The sequence below is a fragment of the Olea europaea genome, chromosome 14 (assembly GCF_002742605.1).
Source record: "Olea europaea var. sylvestris chromosome 14, O_europaea_v1, whole genome shotgun sequence".
Taxonomy (NCBI): Eukaryota; Viridiplantae; Streptophyta; class Magnoliopsida; order Lamiales; family Oleaceae; genus Olea; species Olea europaea.
In genome coordinates, this window is record NC_036250.1 from 7,394,274 (window position 1) to 7,411,124 (window position 16,851).

The window sequence follows — 16,851 nt, forward strand, 5'->3', positions numbered from 1 at the left end:
TTGTCGCTTCAAAAAAGAAAAAAAGTGTCGTGTTAAAAATATCATGAATAAAAAAATAAATAAAAATCCCATTTAGCACTCCTAGCATGCATTAGAATGGTACAAACAAGGTTAGAAGATAATAAAACAAACATCGAATTATTGACGGGAAGATATGAAATGAATGAATGGCTAATACATTAATAATAGGGTTGGGTATAGATCAGATGGGATGGTCCATCGATGACTCGCCATTAGCTGTATGGAAAGCTAACTCTGTGATAGACCTTTCCATTGGAATCCAAGTAGTCCTTTTCACTTCTCTCTTCATTTCTGCATATAAATAAGCCCACAATTCTTCGGCATAAACACAAAAACGGATAAATTAAAATAATTTATAACACGAACAAATGGCCAAATTGGCATTCTCGGGTTTGAAAGATTTTCTTCTGTTTGCTATCGTATGTGTTCTGGCATTGTCGTCTTCTGTCAGTGCACGACCGGCCACGTTTTTACAGGATTTTCAAGTTACCTGGTCGGACTCTCATATCAGACAACTTGATGGAGGAAGAGCCATTCAACTTGTTCTAGATCAAACTTCAGGTACAACTTCTGTTAGGAACTAATTGCTGATTCTAACCACGATCAGATGATAAAAATATGTATTATAATTTTAATTAGGATGCGGATTTGCTTCCAAGTACAAGTATTTGTTCGGACGTGTTAGCATTAAAATCAAGCTCGTTCCTGGTGATTCTGCAGGAACAGTCACGGCCTTTTACGTAAGTTCATTCTTTAATCACGTCTGTCCCGTTGTACTACAAAGTATTTCTTTTTAATTTTAATCATGTTTGTTATTGTTTAGTCCAATATCCCGTTGTTATTGTTTAGTCCAATATCCCGAACATGTTATCCTTTCCCAAATATTTATTTGTATGTTTTATTGTGTCGTAGATGAACTCAGACACAGAATCGATACGAGATGAGCTAGATTTCGAATTCTTGGGTAACCGGACTGGACAGCCCTACACAGTACAAACTAATGTCTATGCTCATGGGAAAGGAGACAGGGAACAAAGGATCAACCTTTGGTTTGATCCTTCTGCAGAATTCCATACTTACACAATAATGTGGAATCATCGTCATGTTGTGTAAGTTGGGACAATTTATTCATTTTAAACAACGTTTTTTGAGGTAATGTATTTTATTACTCTGAAAAGAAAGAAGGTAAGGTACAAACTTAAGGGTCGCTTGAATATGACCCCCAGCCAATGAAATAAATCAGATAACTTGACTATTCCAAATTACAACTAGTTAAAGATACAAAATTTCTTATGCCATATGCTTTCGTCATACTTCTCATCATCCTTTTTCGAGTCCTCTTTAGAGTAAGCCATATACTAATTAAACATTACTTTATTGTTTTTTTTTAATTTTTTTATTTTAGCTTCTCTGTCGATGAAGTACCGATTAGGGTTTACAAGAACAACGAAGCTAAAGGCATTCCATACCCAAAGTTCCAGCCCATGGGAGTGTTTTCCACCTTATGGGAAGCTGATGATTGGGCAACAAGGGGTGGCCTTGAGAAAATAGATTGGAGCAAGGCACCTTTCTATGCATACTACAAGGATTTTGACATCGAAGGTTGCCCTGTGCCAGGCCCACAAAATTGTGCCTCAAATGTTAATAATTGGTGGGAAAGAGCTGCATATCAAGTACTTAGTCCAGTCGAGGCAAGGAGATACCGTTGGGTTCGTATGAACCACATGATCTACGATTACTGCACCGACAAGTCTCGGTACCCCGTTACCCCGCCTGAGTGTGTTGCAGGAATCTAAAAACTTCGTTCTTATTTAATCCCATATATACAACCTTTATTTATATACACACAGGTGTGGTGTAAAAGAAAATGAGCCATGCCAATTGCCGTGCATATAAAGGGACATGAAAGGAATTGTTTAAATGTAGTTTGGTTCATATCCACATCCTATATTGAATTTGTGAGTCTAAAGGAGTGTCAAAAGTCAATGTCATTTTCTTGCTTTGTTGTTCTGTCTGTATTTGTTTAATCCAATAATGTTATATATGGCATGATTGTGAAAAGGATCTAATTGAAAGTTTCAAAAGAATAATATAAATTATTAATTTGTCACCTTTACTATGAATCATCTCCTCAACGTTAAATTGTATAATAATTTAGCCTCCATTTAAGAAGAATTTATAAATAGTTTAATTTCTAAATAAATAGAAATGCATGATTAGATTGTACTTGTGAATTTATTGAAATGTAAAGTTGAAATAAAGTTTGACGATTAATAAATTTTGACAAACGGATCCTTAGTTATTGATTTCCTTTTTGCATCAATTAGCATAGCGTATATTCATGTGTAAAAATATAGAATATGACATCTTATTCATGTTTAAAATGTATAATTAATTAAAATGAAACGACAAGTGTTGTTAAAATAGGTGACAAAAGGAGAGATTCAAGAGATAGGTACCTTCGTTCGACCTAACATTAAGTGTCTAGCTCAAGATGTGTGAAGGATAATTAGGAAAGATTGAATAGAAGAGCAAAAGGCGAGGTTGAACCCAAAATCCACACTTATGTGAGTGAAGAGTGGCATGAAAGGATATACCATAATGCGAGGATGAGCAAAGAAGATTAATGAAGCCAATGATATATATTTATAATTTAACATTACACGAAATCTCCACAATAAGTCAAACTAGGTAGAAACTATCTTTGACACGGGTTTCAAGCTTAGTGGTAGCATATTAAACGCTCCATCAAAGTGTGTTATGATCCATCTCCATAGCTATTTTTAAACTATTCTTTCATTGTCTATTTGGATTTGCAGTTATTATGTTCAGGGTGGGCATTTTTATCCAGAAATGGATTACATCAAATTGGTTGGTTTAGTTTGATTCTAGTTGAATATTTTGACACAAGAAAATAGCTATTCAAAACAAGCAAAAATCACATGATGTCACAGGCAAAACAAGAAGGAAAAAAGGATAAACTTCGTACATCTACCAGACAACTAATGCACAATGCAAATTCCTAAGCCTTTCCGAAGAGCCTCAAACCGAATAATATCCAAGTTCTTGGTGGATAAATTATAGCATCTAAATCATTCTTTTAAACCACCCGTCTCATTTTTGTTTCACATATGTATTGATTTTCTTTCCTTTGTGATTATTAACTAGGTTCAATTATTCGTCTCAACTGAACATAGCACGACCATACTTAACATAGAAGACAGGGTTTGAAGAGAGATACAAGTGAAATGTGTTTTCTATAACATGAAATTGCTACAAGTGTTTGATGTCAAGTTTTGTAATATAGTAACAAAATGAAAAGTGTCGAATGCACATGGATTGGTATTTGAATCTTATTGAATACTATAATTATTTTAGCTCTCTCTTTATTTAGAAAATCAAAATTTGAAACAATGTCGTTATACTAATCTAATGTAATTGAGATGAACAATGCAATTAAAAGAAGGCACTTTGTAAAGTGTTTATTAAGTTGTGGAAGCCTAGAAAGTGATTTCACCACACTATCAACAATATTTTTTAACTTCTATAAGTACTATCAAATTTTCCAAAATTTATAGACAAGAACCCTAAATTAATCATATTTCCTCTCTCGAGTGCCAAATAGAACCTATTTTTTATATTTCAATTTCAATATCTCTATTCCAAATCAAAAATATAAAAATTATCACACACACAGTTCTTAATTGGAATACACCTTGAAGATTTCGTACCTTCTCTCGAAACTTACAAAATCTATTTTATGTTGTTCTTTGATCACACTCAAATTTCCCACTCTCGAGTGTCGAAATTGAAAGTATCAAATCATTCAATCTTTGATCAGGTAATTGAAAGCATTACGCGAGAATCATCATAAATAAATTGATGAAAAAATCAAAGGAAATAATTATATAAAAATCAAAACAAGTCTCAAGATAGGTTACATCAAACCCTAGATTTAAAGTTTTAGTTCATAATTAAGATGAATGATATGATACAATAGAAAAGAAAGAACATGGAGAAGAAAAGAATAAGAAAAACTGGCTTTGCCGCTTGATTTCTCCTCTCGGAAGTTGTCAATTCTCTCTCAATTAATTGCTTCCTCGCCTGCCTCTTTTTCCTTCTTTCTCCCTTTTCTTTATGTCTTCAAGTCAGTATTTATAGTCCCTTAAGGTTTCAAGATAGTTTAGGGTTGGACCAGGCCGAGAATATTTTTAAAAATTTGAATTCTCTCTTTCTAGAAAGCGGTGCCACGATGAATTCCAGGCTAGATGAAAGCATTTCTAATTTCAGTTTCTATTCAAGCATGACATTAAAACAATTACACTAGTTACTGATTTAATGTTGTCAAAACTGTCTTTTTTTTATTCATCTCCTATTCACTACAAATTTTAAGTGACTTTAATTGCAATAAATTTCTCAAAAGAAAGTAGAAATTTGGTGTTAAAGCCTTCATCATTCTTAATACAAATATCTAACCCCTCTATTACTAATTTCTCAAATTGGTTTCAAGCTTGGTACAAACACTTGGAAAATAAATATTTAGCCATTGTATTACAACTTTCAGTGCAAGAAAATGCCTAACACCAGAACCTTACATGCAATTGCCCTTATATTTGCATGCATCTCTGTTAGATTTCGTGTTGGCTATTAGGTGAACAAAAGGGTAAAATTGTAAATGTTCAAAAGTTTGGGGTCAATTTGTCAAGATTTAAAGGTTAGGGTCATTGTGTACATGTGTAAAAGATGAGGGACTAAGTTGCAATTTTGTCAAAGTATGCTAGGGTTCGAGCTATGAAGTAGGGCAAGATGTGTCGTTGAAGTTTCGCTAACTGCTCGCCAAGTGGTCGCTCGAGCAACAAAAACAGAAAGGTCGTCGCTCGCTTTTCGCTCCCACTTCCCTTGAGCGAAACAGCGTCGCTACCTTTTCGCTCGAGTGACGGTGTTACTCATAAAACCCTATTTTCTATTTTTTGACATTTTAACCCGACTCAAATGTCCAAATACATTTCATATAAATAAAATTGTGCCGATTTTTAGACGTCCTCTTAAGAATTGAAATTGAAGAAAACTCTCCACACTTTGATTCTCTCATTCAATCTCATATTTGATTTGCACAATTACACAAAAACATCAAATCAACATTCAAACACCACAACACAACCTTCCAAAACCTTTGTTGATTCTTGGAGATCGAGGAAAGAGATCAGAGTCTCGATCATTAGACAACAGACAGTTCTCTTGAATCCACAGGAGATAGACGAAATCAAAAGCCGGGAATTGGTGTAGCACTCAATCTAGGAGGGCTAAGTGCCGGAAGTTGGTGCAAGATCACGCATTCCAAGAAGGCTTTGAGGAAATTATGGTCAGGAGGTCAAAAAAACCAATGTGGGTTGAGTCTGACAGATTGTAAGTTGTATTTTCATTTATAATGGATTCCTACTGGCTTGGGCCAGGAATTTTAGCCACATTGGGGTTTCTCCATCATCAAATAATTGCGTTATTTACTTTTCTACAATTAATTTATTACCGGCATTCAAACATAGGATAATAAAGCATGTGAACTGATCTGAACAAATTAATATTTGTGACGTGTTGTAATTATTAATTGATTGAAAAAAAAATTTCATATAAACACCTATTCACCCCCTCTAGGTGTTGATTGGGTCGAAGTACGATATTTCAAGTGGTATCAGAGCTAAATCTCGAGTCATGACCCATTTTTGTCTAGATGAGTCAATCACTATCCGTGCCTCCGTATTTTGACAAAAGCAACTATGCCTATTGGAAGGTCAAAATGCGTGTGTTTCTTAAGTCCATAGATGAACATGTATGGGCGAGTCTACAAAATGGTTGGAAACCTCCTTCCACAACTATGTCAGGTGTTGTAACCCCAACTGACATTTTCCTTTGGACTAAGGATGAATTGGCTGAATGCAACTGGAATAGTAAAGGTCTCCATGCATTATTTATGTCTGTATCTCCTGAAGAGTTTATGAGAGTGTCAATGTACGAAACTGCTAAAGAGGTATGAGACATTCTAGAGACAACGCATGAGGGAACTAAAACTGTGAAAAATTCTAAGTTGCAAATGCTGGCCTCAAGGTTTGAAGAAATCAAGATGAAGGATGATGAATCTTTTGATGAGTTCTATGCTAAATTGAATGATATTGTTAACTCTAGTTTCAACCTAGGTGAGAGGATTCCCGAGTCCAAAATTGTGAGGAAGGTTCTTAGGTCCTTACCCTAGAGATTTAGACCTAAAGTTACAGCTATTAAAGAAAGCAAGGATCTTGACACAGTTAAGATAGAAGAACTCGTAGGATCCCTTCAAACTTATAAACTCGCCATTTTACAACCGAGTAAAAATAAGTCCATAGCCTTGAACACTGTTAGGAAAGAAGAGTCAGAGTCATCTGACGTGAAAACTCTTAGAGATGAGGAGATTGCATACTTTGTGAAGAAATTTCAGAAAGTCTTAAAGGGCAAAAAATGGCCTCAAGAGAAAATAAGAGAAGCCCCTAGTAAATTACAAAGAGAGAAGAATGATAAATCAACTGCTAGGAACCCTGGTAAGAAATCTCAAGTGGGTCGGTGTCATGAGTGTCAGGGATTTGGGCACTATAGGAATGAATGTCCTAGCTTTAAGAAAAATCTAAAGAAGGGAAGTAGCAAGGCATTAGCTGTGTCCTTGACTAATGATGATTCTAACTCAAGTGAGCAAAGTGATTCCTCAAGCAGTGAGGAGGAAAAAGGCTATATGGCTTTTGTATCTACTGTCAAGAGCGAGTTAGATAAGGAGAGTGAGAAGGTTGAGGAGGAGGTAGAGAGTAACAAGTCTGGTGATGATTCGGAGGATGAGATGGATATACATGAAGCTTATCAACTTCTGTTTAAGGAAAGTCTCAAGATCAAAAAGGTAAATAAAGCCCTATTTAAGAAGGTAAACGAGCTTGAGAGAGAGAAGGAGAAAATCACCTATGATCTTCAAGTCTCATCTAAGAGTCTCAGTAAGTTGAAGTGTGTCAATGAGAAATTAGAGGACAGGGTTAAGACATTGACTTGTGAGTTAGAGAAATCCAGCACTCAACTGCAGTCTGTGAGTGAAACTAAGAAACTAGACGATCTGCTAGGAATGAACAAACCAGCTAGAAATAGGCAAGGTCTAGGATTTGTGAAGAGTGATGACAATGTATCTAGCTTGTCCAAGACCACATTTGTCCGTGCTACCAACAGATCTAATGTTTCAACCAATCCAGAATCCAAAGACAAGAATTTCACTGGACGAAAGGCCACTAGAGCTCATAAGGTTTCTACACCTAAATTTCAGGATCAACACTCACGTACATCTGAACCTAGGTTCATACCCACTTGTCATCACTACGGTGCTTTAGGTTACACGAGACCTAGGTGTCGAAAGCTAACAAATAGGAATAGAAGTCAGGATATCCCTAGTCAAGTAAACTTCCTTTCAAATCAGGTTAGTCATTTAACTGAGATGGTAACAAGGTTAACTAGGAACACCTCGACCTCTAGAAAAATTTGGGTAAAGCAATCTGATGTGGTGAGTATGGTGAGAATCTAAAATGTTTTGTTGCTCATGTAGCATATAAGGCTCAAAAAACATGCATGTGGTATCTTGATAATGCTTGTTCTAGACACGTGTGGAAACAATGCCTTATTCTCTACCTTCGACGACTGCAACGATGGTGTAGTTACCTTTGGGGACGGAGCTACGACACCCATCCGAGGTAATGGCTCTATCACCATTGCTGGACTTCCTACAACATCTAATGTGCTTTATGTAGAGGGTCTTAAATCCAACTTGTTGAGCATTAGTCAAATCTATGATGCTGACTATGAAGTGAGTTTTGTCCAAAAGAGATGCACTATTTATAACACTTCAGGTGGTGTTGTTCTTGAAGGTGTTACAACATCTGATAACTGTTATGGAGTTCTCCCAAACTTGAACTATGTGTGCAGTAGTGCTAAAATTGATATGTCTGAACTTTGGCCTCAAAGGCTCATCATGTTAATTACAGAAGTCTGTCTAAATTGGTCAAAAAGAAGATTGTCGATGTTTTACCTAAGATTGATCAAAGTGAGAAGCTGTGTGCAAGCTGTGTCAGCAAGGAAAGCAACTCAGGATGAACCATAAGCGAACCTCAAAAATCTTGACAAATAGACCCTTAGAGCTTCTCCGTATGGATTTAATGGGACTATCAAGGGTGGAGAGCCTAAGAGGCAAACGGTATATTCTGGTTGTGGTAGATGACTTTTTTAAATACACCTGAATTGAACTGTTAAGAGAAAAATCTGAGACGGGTGATCTGGTTAAGTCCTTATGTAAAAGACTCAAAATTGAACAAAATCTTTCTATTTCTAGGGTTCGAAGTGATCATGGGAAAGAATTTGAAAACTTCAATCTAGAAAAATCTATTTGGAGGAGGGGATTAAGCATGAATTCTCCTCACCAATCACTCCACAGCAAAATGGAGTTGTTGAGAGGAAGAATAGAGTACTTCAAGAAATGGCTGGGGCCATGCTTCACGACAAGGATCTAGCAATGCATTTCTGAGGTAAAGCTATTAACACTGCATGCCACATAATAAATAGGGTATACCTGAGACCGAAAATAGACAAAACTCCCTATGAGATTTGGAAAGGCAAGAAGCCTACTGTTAAATACTTTCATGTGTTTGGCAGCAAGTGCTACATTCTGAGGGATAGAGAATATCTAGGCAAGTTTGATTCCAAAAGTGATGATGGGGTTTTTCTAGGATATTCTAAGAATAGTAGAGCCTATCGAGTTTACAACTTGCGTACTCAGAGTGTCTTGGAATCTGTAAATGTTGTTATTGATGATGCCTTTACTGAAGGGGAGAGTGCTGAAAATGGGGTTGACATAGAAAATCTAAATAATGATCAAGGAGCCACTGCTGAAAATAAAGAGCAATCATTCCAAAATCTCCACGCTCCTCTGAAAACGTCTCTGATCAGGTTCTACCAAATTGTGATCAGTCTAAGCTTCCTAGAGAACCATCTTCCAGGGTTAAATCTAATCATCCTAAGGTTAACTTCATTAGGGTTTAGATGAAGGTATGAGGTTACGAAAAAGAGTTCTAAATAACCTAACATATACTAGTTACATATCCTACATTGAACCTGAGAAAGTAGGGGAAGCCCTTAGAGATAAATGCTGGGTAAATGCCATGCATGAAGAGCTTAATCAATTTGTTCGAAATAATGTTTGGTATCTAATTCCTAGGCCTGATGACTGTAATGTGATAGGTGCTAAGTGGATTTTCAAGAACAAAACTGATGACCAAGATACCATAACTAGAAATAAGGCTAGACTAGTTGCCCAGGGTTACACTCAGGTTGAAGGGGTAGATTTTGATGAGACTTTTGCCCCTGTTGCTCGTCTTGAGTCCATTCGTATTCTTCTTGTACTTGCATGTACCTTAGGGTTCAAGCTATATCAAATGGATGTCAAGAGTGCATTCTTAAATGGAATACTTCAAGAAGAGACGTATTTTGAACATCCGAAAGGATTCATTGACGCTAAATTTCCTCATTATGTCTACAAACTCGATAAAGCACCGTGTGGTCTGAAACAAGCTCCTAGAGATTGTTATGACAGGCTCACCACTTACCTTGTTGAGCATGGGTTCTCATGAGGTGGAGCTGACAGAACCTTATTCATTAGACATATTGAAGAAACCATAACTGTAGCTCAGATCTATGTCAATGACATCATCTTTAGCTTTCCTATTGACTCTCTTGCTCTTGAATTTGCTGAATGCATGAAACAAGAATTTGAAATGAGCATGGTTGGAAAGCTAAGTTACTTCATTGGTCTTCAAGTGAAGCAAACTGATTGTGGGCTGTTTATCTCTCAATCAAAATATGCCAAAGACCCTGTGAAGAGATTTGACTTGGACAGTAAGAAACACACAAGAACACCCATGAGCACAAGTGTTAAGTTAGGACATGATCCTACAGGTAAGAGTGTTGATCAGATTGTGTATAGGAGCATGATAGGCAGTCTACTACACCTTACAGCCAGTAGACCTGACATAGAGTTCAGTGTTGGAGTATGTGCTAGATTTCAAGCTGATCCTAAGGAGTCCCATCTAAGTGCAATGAGGCGCATTATTAGATATGTCAATGGGACAGTAAATCATGGGATCTTGTATTCCAGAGAGTCCAATCTTGAACTAGCCGACTATTCTGATGCCGATTGGGCCGATAGAAAGAGTACCTTGAGTGGATGTTTCTATGTTGGTTCTAATCTTGTCTCATGGATGAGTAAGAAACAAAACTCAGTCTCATTGTCCACAGCCGAGGCAAAATACATTGTAGCTGGTAGCTGTTACACTCAACTTCTTTGGATGAAGCAAATGTTGAGTGACTATGGGATAAATAAGGATACTATGACTGTTTTCTGTGACAATACCAGTGCTATCAACATATCAAAAAATCATGTTCAACATTCTAGGATCAAACACATTAACATTCATCATCACTTTATTCGAGATCTAGTTGAGTCTAATGTGGTATCACTTGAACACATCTCTACTGAAAATCAACTTGCGGATTTGTTCACTAAAGCTCTAGATGGGTTGAGATTCGAGTCACTTAGGAAGGCTGTTAGCATCTGTGTTCCTTCCTGATCATCTTCATAGATGCATGCATGTTTAGTTTATTTCAGTAATTCTTTTATGCATTCATTATATAGCTTATTTGTGTTCATTTGCATTTGTCTTTCATTTTGGCTTTTAATTAAAAAAAAAAGGATTGATCATCACGTGTCATTTTTGCATTGTAATTGTGTCACTCGGACTTGCAATTTGAGATCAAATGTACATTCAACACATGATTAGTTTTTAATTCCCATCACTTATCTTGAGTCTGTATGGAGTACTTAGTATATGTCACTTCATTTTATATTTGCACAGCACACACTAGGATCGTGTGAGTAAGTCTTGACTGCATGTGTAAGACTTGGGATGGCTATCATCTGTCGTTGAGTTGACATTGGATTTGAATTGATGTTGGACTAGATGACCTAACTTCTGGTGTACCCCCAAGTGATTCAACAGAGTATTTATTGTATCACATATTATACCTATCTTCGGAGCCTAGTTGACTCGAACAATTAAGTCTGAGGGGTTTTCTCATAACTTGGTGCCCTAAAGCCAACTGGTTTGGGAGTTACCGACCCAACGCTCGTTACAGGGGTCTTCTCAGTAGCTTAATGGAAACGAGATTGCACATAAGAAAAAAAATGGAGGTCCTTAATGACAAGAGAAGAAAAAAAATCGATTTTACACCATATTTTAATGAATTATTGATTTTAGTGGCATTGGATTTGACCTTCAAACATCAGAGTGTTGACTCCTACATCGTTGATTTGGCTGTCTCTTCTCACAAATTTAAGATTTTGAGTTAGTCTTGCATGGAATAAGTGACACGTTTTACGTGGAGTCACATATAAAATTTACTCAATCTGTACTTGGTCCCGGTGTGTGGAGAAATATTTTCTAATAATTGCGTATGCCATATTTGTGATCTATTGCATTTGATTGGACCTACTGCCTGTGCATAATTCATGCATTAAAAAAAATTGGGTCAAAATTCAAATTTCTGGAAAATGTACTATTTGTGAAAGTTTCTAAAGTGTTGTTACTTTCCAAAGTTTTAAACCTGAGGTTAGATTTTTAAATTTTCAATATTAAATGCTATTTTTGACATTTCACTCTTCGCTCGCTTGCCGCTGGAAGCTCGCTCGAGCGACGAAAGCAGTGTGCTTGTCGCTCGATGTTCAATGGAGTCTCGCTTGAGCGACAGCGAGATTTTTATTTTCTCACGAAGGGCTCCGGTTCATTTTTTTTATTTTTCACATCTCTCTCTCAAATTCCTCTCGCAAACGCCATTTCTGGTCGATTTTCACTTCAATCATTGCGTGTGGGGCTTCAATTCTTCTTCCTTGTGTAACTTCATTGGTTTTTCTTCGGACCAAATCGGTAAGTGCATCGATTGACCTAATTTTTTTTCTCAATTTGGGGTTTTGATTTTTCCACTTCATTTTGCTTAACACACTTCTTTCATTCTGTATTGTGCTGTATGGTTGGTGTTTCCTTGTTTGTTATCACATTTTTTTCCTTTTTTTTCCTTGTTCTTCGTATTTTAGTTGTAATTCAAGCATTTTTTTGTGTTCTCCATTGTGGGTCTTGTGTATCGTGATTGGGAGTTTCTTAGATGCTGGGTAGATAGTGTTGTTAAGAAATGTTGGGTGTCTATTGGGTTATTACAATTGTAGTTCAACTTCCTTACATTTCGAATGCCTGCAACGTGTTCGATGAAATGTTTCATCCCCACTTCCCTACTTCCTTTGCCCATTGTGTGACATTCCTCTCGTGTGCTTGGTGGCTGGACCCTAGCTATGTCGTTTTGGTCCCTATTCTGGGTCGGCACTTATTGGTTTTGGAGTTGCCAATCATACTTGCAGTGAGTTCCTTCCGTCCTGCAACCGTTCTGCTCACGTCTAGGTCACGTCACTTATGGCTTGGTCATTGTCCTCTGGCTACAGTGACATGTGTTACATCTGGCTTGCATGATTGCCACTTGTGCACCATTCTTGCATCGGTTTGCATGCTTGTGTGTGGTTGAACTTTAGGACTTGTGTATTCATGTGTTTCTGTCAATTAGTTTTCCTTAAGGATTGATGTGTCTTCTACATCTCGCATTGCAGATGGCACCTAAGAGGGCTAGGAATACAGCTCAGCCTGAAAGTAGATCGACTTCGTTTAGTCGATCTAGGTTCATTTCCTCTACCGCTCAAGAGGTATTTGGGAGTCAGTTTTTCCGTCATCCTATTCTAGTAGAGCGTGAGGTCACTCTACCTGACCAATCCCCTGATCTAGCAGCTATCTTTACTTCTCGAGGTTGGGAATCCTTACTGATTGGGTTAAATCCCCCGCCTAGTCTCCTTGTTCAGGAGTTCTATGCGAACATCCATGACATTAGTGATTCGTCCTTCAGGGTGTTCCTTCGGGGTCAGACACTTAGGATTTCACTAGATGTTATTTCCAGTTCCATACATGTTCCCCGGGTCATTCACCCCGTTTACCCATATCTTTCAGTGGATTCTACACCGGCTGACTCTCTGGTTCGGTCCACCCTGTTTAATAGTCCATTGGGTGGTGGGCCTGAGGCGATCTGTACTGGTTCGCTCTCCACTGATTGATAGATTTTGTTGCGCATTGTATGTATGAATCTGTGGCCCATCTCTAACACGTCTTCCTTGCCCATGGAGAATGTGAGATTTCTTTTTGCTTTGCTACATGGGGATTCGATTGACCTACCCACTTTCATTTGCTAGCACATTCTATGTACTTTTTACATTTCTAGTCATCGGATTGGTCTTCCTTATGCTTGCTTGATCCACCGCTTGGTAACATTGCTTGGGGCTTCATTTCCAGATGGGGTGTTACGATGAGTGCTTCATCTCATAGGGCACACTACCATCTCTCAAAGTATGTCACATGTCACTATTTCTGCATCTGCTCCTGCTGAGCCAGCTGCACCTGTCGACCCGACAGTGCCTCCTGATCCTTTAGGTGATTTACTTGCTGATCTCTCAGCTATTCCTTCACCTCCTTCAGATGTTCCTCCATCCACTTCAGATATTCCCTCTTCTTCCACTTCTATTCCACCACCTGCCCTGCCTGCTATGGCTACTGCTCCTGTTGACCCCACTGTTGCGCTTATGGGTCAGATGTCAATTCTCATTGAGCAGCAGGCCTGCTGATGGCCGACATTACTCAGTTACGAGCTGCCTCTGAGCGTCATACTATGGAGTTTGCTTCATTGCGGGGAGCTATTGCTCTTGTTCAGCACGATATTCGGTGGATGCGCGAGCGCTGGAATTATGAGTCTGAGGCTGACGATTCTGAGGACGTGGATGGCGGAGATGATGGTCATGATTTAGTTGCTTGGGGTTCCCCTTGCCATTTGTGACAAAAAGGGGGAATAGCAATTTTTAGGATTTGTAATGATAAAGTACTTTGAGAATGAACTATTGCTGTTTTTTGCTAGATTAATTTTTGATGTTTTTGCAATATTGATGTATGTTTTTGGTGATTTGACTTACATTGATAATGTCTCTTAATCTAGCATATTGGTACAATGTTATGGCTATTCATGACTTTTTATCTTTTATGTTAACTTATTTTATTGTTTCTTGTGCTTTTACACTGGGTATGTGAGTTGTGATTTCAGGAAACAAGTTGAAAGAAGACAAGGCAACAGTAAGTTGAGTCAGTGTATTGGATTGTCATTGTAGTTCATGCTATTGTAATTTGGTTTTGTAACAGAATGCCAAAGGGGGAGTTTGTTAGATTTCGTGTTGGCTATTCTGTGAACAAAAGGGTAAAATTGTAAATGTTCAAAAATTTGGGGTCAATTTGTCAATGTTTAAAGGTTAGGGATCATTGTGTACATGTGTAAAAGATGAGGGACTAAGTTACAATTTTGTCAAAGTATGCTAGGGTTCGAGCTATAGGGCAAGATGTGTCGTTGAAGTTTCGCTAGCTACTCGCCCAGTGGTCGCTCGAGCAACAAAAACTGAGAGGTCATCGCTCGCTTCTCGCCCCCACTTCGCTCGAGCAAAACAACGTCGCTCGCTTTTTGCTCAAGCGACGATATTACTCATAAAACCTTATTTTCTTTTTTTTCAACATTTTAACTAGACCCAAATGTCCAAATACAATTCATATAAATAAAATTGCGCCGATTTTGAGACGTCCTCTTAAGGATTAAAATTGAAGAAAACTCTCCACATTTTGATTCTCTCATTCAATCCCATATTTGATTTGCGCAATTATACAAAAACATTAAATCAACATTCATCAAACACCACAACACAATCTTCCAGAGCCTTTGTTGATTCTTGGAGATCGATGAAGGAAATCGGAGTCCCGATCATTAGAGAATAGACGGTTTTCTTGAATTCACAGGAGACAGACGAAATCAAGAGCCGAGAATTGGTGTAGCACGCAATTCAGGAGGGCTAGGTGCTACGAGTTGGTGCAAGATCATGCATTCCAGGAAGGCTTTGAAGAAATTATGGTCAGTGGGTTGAGTATGGCAGATTGTAAGTTGTATTTTCGTTTATAGTGGATTCCTACTGGCTTGGGCCCGAAGTTTTACCCACATCGGGGTTTCTTCGTCATCAAACAATTGCGTTATTTACTTTTCTGTAATTAATTTATTACCGACATTTAAACATATGATAGTAAAGCATGTGAACTGATTTGGACAAATTAATATTTGTGACGTGTTGCAATTATTAATTGATTGAAAAAAAAAATTCCTCATAAACACCTATTCATCCCCCCTTTAGGTGTTGATTGGGTCGAACTACGATATTTCAATCTCGATCATGGCTAAGCCAAACTTGGCACAACTAGGCGATGTAAATTACCTCACAGGCTTTCTCGATTTTAACAACTTCAACGTGCCACAAATTTTTCGATGCATCCACACGTTTCAATCGCACTGAAGTATGTCAATGAATTTCTGATATCAGGCTTCAGCCTTCAACTTGAATTGCTTGGTCCTAAATGTTGCAAGGTGCCCTTGCAAGTTGATGAAAACTGCTGGCCAGAGGTGGCAGTACTTGTGGATCCATCGCTACCGTTGATTGTAAAGAACTACTGCAAATCGATACAGCCTTGAACAATGTTATTTAGCCCACAGGCTTTCTCGGTTTTAACAACTTCAATGTGCCACAAATTTTCAGATGCATCCGCACCGTTTCAACTGTACCAAAGTGTGTCGATGAATTTCTTATATCAGTCTTCAACCTACAACTTGAATTGCTTGGTCCTGAATGTTGCAAAATACTCTTGCAAGTTGATGAAAACTGCTGGCCAGAGGTGCCAGTACCTGTGGATCCATCGCTACCATCGATTGTAAAGAACTACTACAAGTTGATATAGCCTTGAACAATGTCATTTAGCCCACAGGCTTTCTCGGTTTTAACAACTTCAACGTGCCACAAAATTTCAGATGCATCCTCACCGTTTCATCCGTACCGAAGTGTGCCGATGAAATTCTGATATCAGTCTTCAGCCTTCAACTTGAATTGTTTGGTCCTGAATGTTGCAAGGAACTCTTGCAAGTTGATGAAAACTGCTAGCCAGAGGTGGCAGTACTTGTGGATCCATCATTACCGTCGATTGTAAAGAACTACTGCAAGTCGATATAGCCTTGAACAATATTATTTAACCCCATTAGGATTATAACTCTAGCCTATGTGGTGTTAAGTGATAGACTAAATAAAATGTGGAATTAAATGAATTCCACATATTATTTGATGTCACATTAGCACCACATAGACCAGAGTTATAACACTAATGGGGCAACATAACATTACTCATATTACACGATACAACGTACTAACAAATATTGCATGAAATTTGGTAATAATGTTGTTAAACTTGAGGGTGGGAACTTGAACTTTTTTATTCCCTCTCTTCTACTTGGGAATCCCTATGAAAAAATAGAGATTGTTAGATTATTTAGAGAACAATAATTTTTCTGCAAATTAGCTCCGGTTTTGTTCTTAACTAGTTGAAATGAATAAATATATTTGTCTTCGAGGAAAATGAATAAAATTAGCTTCCTAATTTTATTGAACTTATTGCTGTTTGTCAAGAACTTTCATCTTGTGGGAGGTTGTTATTGATTCTGTGTGCCTTAGATTTATGCTAGGGAAATCCGTGTTGGAGTATTGGTTTTCATAAAATGTATGTAAATACCATA

General features: G+C 37.7%; 2 protein-coding genes across 2 annotated transcripts; both read left to right on the top strand.

The window, feature by feature from the left end:
- The first annotated feature begins 340 nt into the window (after positions 1 to 340).
- On the top strand, positions 341 to 2,090 carry LOC111408989 (probable xyloglucan endotransglucosylase/hydrolase protein 7). The gene is made up of 4 exons (XM_023038870.1): positions 341 to 582; positions 661 to 761; positions 934 to 1,130; positions 1,427 to 2,090. Exons 1-4 carry the CDS (start codon positions 390 to 392, stop codon positions 1,815 to 1,817), a joined length of 882 nt encoding a protein of 293 aa, XP_022894638.1. The 5' UTR covers positions 341 to 389; the 3' UTR covers positions 1,818 to 2,090.
- A 3,659-nt stretch (positions 2,091 to 5,749) lies between these two features.
- On the top strand, positions 5,750 to 8,176 carry LOC111409455. The gene is made up of 4 exons (XM_023039500.1): positions 5,750 to 6,046; positions 6,104 to 6,212; positions 6,321 to 7,498; positions 7,625 to 8,176. The coding sequence occupies exons 1-4, from the start codon at positions 5,750 to 5,752 to the stop codon at positions 8,174 to 8,176; spliced, it is 2,136 nt and encodes a 711-aa protein (XP_022895268.1).
- The last annotated feature ends 8,675 nt before the right edge of the window (positions 8,177 to 16,851 follow it).